The 5,289-nt window shown below is 41.9% G+C and overlaps 1 protein-coding gene across 1 annotated transcript in view; it reads right to left on the minus strand.

Annotated features, from left to right (window-relative positions):
• Positions 1 to 3,493: 3,493 nt before the first annotated feature.
• Positions 3,494 to 5,289, minus strand: part of DNAJC12 (DnaJ heat shock protein family (Hsp40) member C12) — a 30,209-nt gene continuing 28,413 nt past the window's right edge. The window contains exon 5 of the mRNA XM_006024808.3: positions 3,494 to 5,270. Within this exon, the coding sequence (XP_006024870.1) occupies positions 5,176 to 5,270 (95 nt within the window). The 3' untranslated portion in view covers positions 3,494 to 5,175. The remainder of the gene's footprint in view (positions 5,271 to 5,289) is intronic.

Raw genomic sequence — 5,289 nt, forward strand, 5'->3', positions numbered from 1 at the left:
GCAAGGAGAATCTCCAATCAGCTGCTTAAGCCATCATACTGTCTGTTGTGCTGCCAGAGCAGATACAGTGGAGGAGTTCAAAGTACTGCATTTACTTGAATATAGCAAGGGTTTTTTTCCCCCAAACAGCATGAACAGAAAAGCCCTTCATCTTACATTTGTATACAAGGAAATCTCATTAAATACATTGTCTATCATTAAACTGCTGCCAAAAGCAGCATATACTTCATCATAGAAACCAACTATGAAGTTGATATAAATGTAGCCAACACTAAGCATAACTATAAAACACATGGTCTATATGGGCAAATGTGCTGATGGGAATCTTTTTTGTGTGTGTGACCCTTAAAAAAAAGGCAGTTGCTCCCCCAGAAGCGAACTGGTACCCAGTACTACAATACTAGGCTAGCACCAGGAAGGCCAAAGCCGGGCCTGAGACCCTTTCCTTGGTGCCAAAAGTGCTTGATCTTAGCCAAAAGGCTGAAAAGGTGATGGTAATTTACCACAAAAATAAGCTAGCACAGACCACCTGAATAAGATGCATGGTGTTGCCCACGGTGCACAGTCCTCCTTTTCCAAGTCATAGTGAGCCAGTACAGTCCATACATTTCAACTTCCTCTTCATTCCTACAGCTGAGCTTTGCCTTTTTTTCCCATTTCTAATGATTTCTGTTTCTTCACCAGCCTTAAATGTCTGGCAAAAATCACCAAATGAGGTCCCAAACAGTTCACCCAGAATCCCTCTGTTGCTCCGTCTCTCAGCCTATTGCACATATGATTAGGGTGTCCCGCCCTCCATGAAGTGAAACCAGGCCAGGTTGCCCTATGCATGATCTGCATATAATTTTCTGGAGGATCCCAAGATTCATGACAAGAACACCTGGTTCCAGTCATTGGTGGGGGGCTAATTAGCATATGGATCCTTTGTGAGGGGTATCTGGAATACACACACATACTGAGCAGTGCTGAGCTATGTGGTCACCATGGCTTGAAACACTGTTGACTCTGCTGGAGTCCATATGATAATCATAAGCCTTTAGGGCTTTGGACTAATAGATGAACTAGCCCTGGCAGGTCAGGGGTGGGACCCCTGAAGAGAGCAATGGCAGTGGCAGAGATGACAAGAGAGAAAAAAGTAATGATGACAGCTACGACTGAAAGAACTGGGGGTAGGGGAGGGAGAAGCTGGAAGGGACGACAGGGTGAGTTTAGGGTGTAAGGAAGGGTTGCGTATCTTTGTGACGGGCATGGGTGTTGGTGATGGTCACATGAGTGTGCAAACACGCGGGAGCGCAGTGCAGATATTGTGGTGGAAATGTGTATGATGTAATGGTAAGAATGTGTTTTGGACCATTAAGTGAGCCATAGTGACCACAGGACAGTTTTGGTAGAAGTAATGTGATTTTTTTTTTTTTTGGCAAATTAAAAAAAAGCATGGAGGCAGTCCAGTGTGATTGTAATGGGTAAAGAGATGCAGATGGGCACATGGGTGCAAGTATTGTAACAGGAACTTGACATACAGCACAGAACAGAAATTTAACAGACGTATATACAAGGTGTATGTATGCCAGGGCCTGTCAGGTGAACTGGATCAGTCACATGACAGGACTGTGAAAGTACAGGTTAAGTACAAAAGTGCTTCTTAAAAGTGTGTTTCTGGAGTACATGTGCTAAAACTTGCAGCAGTTTTAAAAATATAATATGCATCAAACTGGATGAACTAAGTCTATGGGTACTATATGTAGGAGGATAGTCCCTATGAGGAGAGACTCCAGGAACTGGGTGCACAAGGTGACTTGATAGCCTCCTACAAGTATGTCAAGGGTAAACACTAAGATCTAGGGGAGCAACTCTTCAGAAAGGCACCTCCAGGGAAGATGAGGACCGATGGGCCCAAGCTAATTGAGGAAAGATTTAGGTTGGACATTAGGAAAAACTTATTTTCCATAAAGGTATTTGGAACACAATACCAGCAGGGGTGGTGCAATCACCATCGTTGGAGGTGTTCAAGAGGAGGCTGGACAAGCAGCACACTGAGCTCATTTGAGCCCAATAACTTCCTGCCCATAGCAGGGGACCGGACTTGATCTTACAGGTCTCTTCCAGTCTTTAGATTCTATGGGCATGTGTAGATGAAACGAGGGCCCTAAATTGAAGCGGTGGGTTTTTAAAAACACCGCTTCAATTTAGGGTGAAGTAGGCTCCCATGTTGTGTACACATGTGTCTTACCTGCTTCTCCAGCAGTGGGGAGGGGAGGGCGAGCTGCCAGCAGGTGGAGTGGTCTCTGGGCTGCGGGGGGGGGGCGCTGGTGCTTCCCTCCACAGCAGCGGCAGCCCCCCACCCCAGGTGGCACCCACCTGGCTCGGGCGGTCCCAAGGGGCACCGCAGCCACAGAGGGAAGGACCAGGTCCCCATGCAGCTCAGGCAGGCAGACAGGCTCCAGGGAGGGAGAAAAAAAAAAGGATCAGACTCGCTGCCTTTTTTTTTTCCAGTGGAGGTTGTCTTCCCGGGCTGCTTGCAGAGCCCCTGAGCCGCACGGAGCCTGGTGCTTCGCTCCGCAGCTGTAGGACAGCGAATTTAAACTCCTCAGAGGTGTTTTAGTTTGCTGCACCCCAAAATCATTTAAGGCGCATTATGCCGCCAAATGTGCTACAGTGGCTGTAATTAATGCGCAATATACCACCGACATGTGCAAATACCAACACCACTAAATGGTGCAAAAGCATTTAACCCACTTTAAAGTGTCATGCACACACCCCCCAATATTCTATATACAAATTACTACAGGCATGTTTATTTCAACTCAGTATTTTTGAATTTGCCCATGTATTCAAGGAGAGCAGGATCTGACAATAAGGATGGGGAATGAACTGTAGGGGGAAAATTTGGTGGGGGCAGGGGGCAAGGGAGCTACCTGAGCCCTCAGGTTTATTTTCTCTTCTGTAGCAGTGGGAGGGGAGAAAATTCAAGGACAATTTCCAATAATTAGATCCTATACCTGGAAAATTACACCAAATTTATAAATTTCCTTATACAGAATCTAATTATTGGGGGGGACAACTTATATTTGCATAAATATGGTATCTCTGTGTATTGTAACTTCCAGCTTTCACACAGCTCTATCAAATAAAATGGCAAGCCACTACAGTAAGGCAATAGCCCAAAGCAAAAATTCAGACATTGAGCCATGGGTTCAGACATGACCCTGTAGTTTTTCTTAAAGGGAGAAGATTCTATCTTACCACTTCAAGTCCTTCACACAGCTATCATTTCCCCTTCTGCTTTTGGAATACGTTATATTTGGATAATGGCTATGATTACACTAGAAAAAGCTGTAGCCATATTTGGTAGGAATATAACCAAGATGCAGCTGTAATAAAGTTCATAGAGAGATTATTAATGCTTTAAGCTGCAGTAAGGATAGGAAACAAGTGTTTTAATATCAAAAAAGTAGGATGACAGTGGTAAAATGCTAATTGCTGGCAATCCTGCCATTGCTAGCCTTACTAGATTCATAGCAGTGTTACAGCAAACACGTTGAGATTTTCAGAAACTGGAACAGAAACACACCCAAATTTAACATTAATATCATTCCTTGCACTGAAATCCCAGTGAATAGTGCAATAAAATTTCATTTTGCTTGAAGTGGTACTGGCAATGGTTTATTTACAGCTTTCACTAAAACAATACAATAAAATGAACAATAAAAATTGTATGTGCTCTAATAGCAACATTTATATAATTTATACTTTTGCTAAATGCATGCAATAAGATTATCCATTTTACCAGCTTACACAAAATTAAGACAGAACATAGCATATGATGATACAAAAAAGAGATGAAAATGAAGCTATAAAATAAGACGGGAATTCTATTTATTTTTGGTGCTCATTTTTTATGCAAATAATGCAAATATAATTAATAAGTATAGAACAGGCTCCAAATTACTAAAGAGAAGCCAAGTTGTTTTTTCTTCATTAGCCCAGAATTTTAAATTTTTCATTAATGGAAAGATCCATTTTCCTCTTATTTCTTCAAACAACAGATCACTGTTTTTGGTCGTATAGAAGTCATCTATGCTATTTTTCCCATAAGAACATATTTTGTCTGAATATGGGGTCCAACCCCACCTTCCCTGACAACTGCAGATCTCAGAGTGAATTGCAGTCTAGTAATAGCCTCTCATTGTTTGTAGTTTTGTACCACAGAGAGGTAGGTTTATAGGCTAAAAAGCAGGATAAGTTCTGTTTAGGTTTGCTTAACCAGTAGCCGTATGTGTTCCATGCTGGCTGGAGATTGCTGCCTCTGCAGTTCTGGGGTTAGTTTTCTATAAAGATTTTAGATTCACAGGTGCATGGGTCAAGCTCACCTTTGCATGTTCTCCTCAAATTTGTCCCCTTTGAGGGGACACTAGACAGGAAACTTGAGAGATCTCTCCCCAAAAGATGAGAATAGTAGTAATCAATGTTTATATCCTCATTATCATTATAAATAAATACAAAATGTGCCAGAAAATGGAGTATTAGGCCAAAAATGTCTACTTTAGAAATATACATAGTTGTATTTAATATTTTGGGAGATCATTACTAAGTGCCACAAAATCTAAAAGTGGACTACATTAAGTGTTCATTCTTCCATAACTACATTTTAATGCGTGCATTTAATACGAATAGAAATGCTTCACTCATTGGCTGTGTCTACATGAGATGCCGACTATGCACTTGTTACTATGCAGTCATTTAGTACTTGCGTAGCCAAGTACTAAATGACTGCGCAATAGTTGGTGTTACTACGCAGTAGCGTCTCCGCATGGCTTCCAGGTGATACTGACTGTGCAGTAGCTCGTTACTACTGTGCAGTAGCATCACATCATGGTTCATGCAGACACAGCCATTATGTACTACAAGAACACAGGGAAGAAACTATAACAGTAGACCAGTTTCAGCACAAACATTACTAATGCTAATACTAGAAAGGGCAGCACATGCCTATTTGAAAAAGGTGATTCCATCAAAAGGCTTTTACAAAGTGTGACAAGAGATCAGTATCATAAATCTAACAGAGTAACATTCAGATAACAGTGAAAGGACACAAGACACCAACAACCATTTGGACAAAATGGTACTGAACTGTCAAATAGATGATTCCATGTTCTTCCATATCTTTGACACATTTCATATTTCATAGTTTCTGAACTTCCTCAGAAGGTCTGAAGGGGCATCACCGGACCAGCGGAAACGTAAGTGCCAGTAATTTGCCTCTGAAAATCCTATGGGAAAATAAAAGGG

The sequence above is a fragment of the Alligator sinensis genome, unplaced genomic scaffold (assembly GCF_000455745.1).
Source record: "Alligator sinensis unplaced genomic scaffold, ASM45574v1 scaffold325_1, whole genome shotgun sequence".
Taxonomy (NCBI): Eukaryota; Metazoa; Chordata; order Crocodylia; family Alligatoridae; genus Alligator; species Alligator sinensis.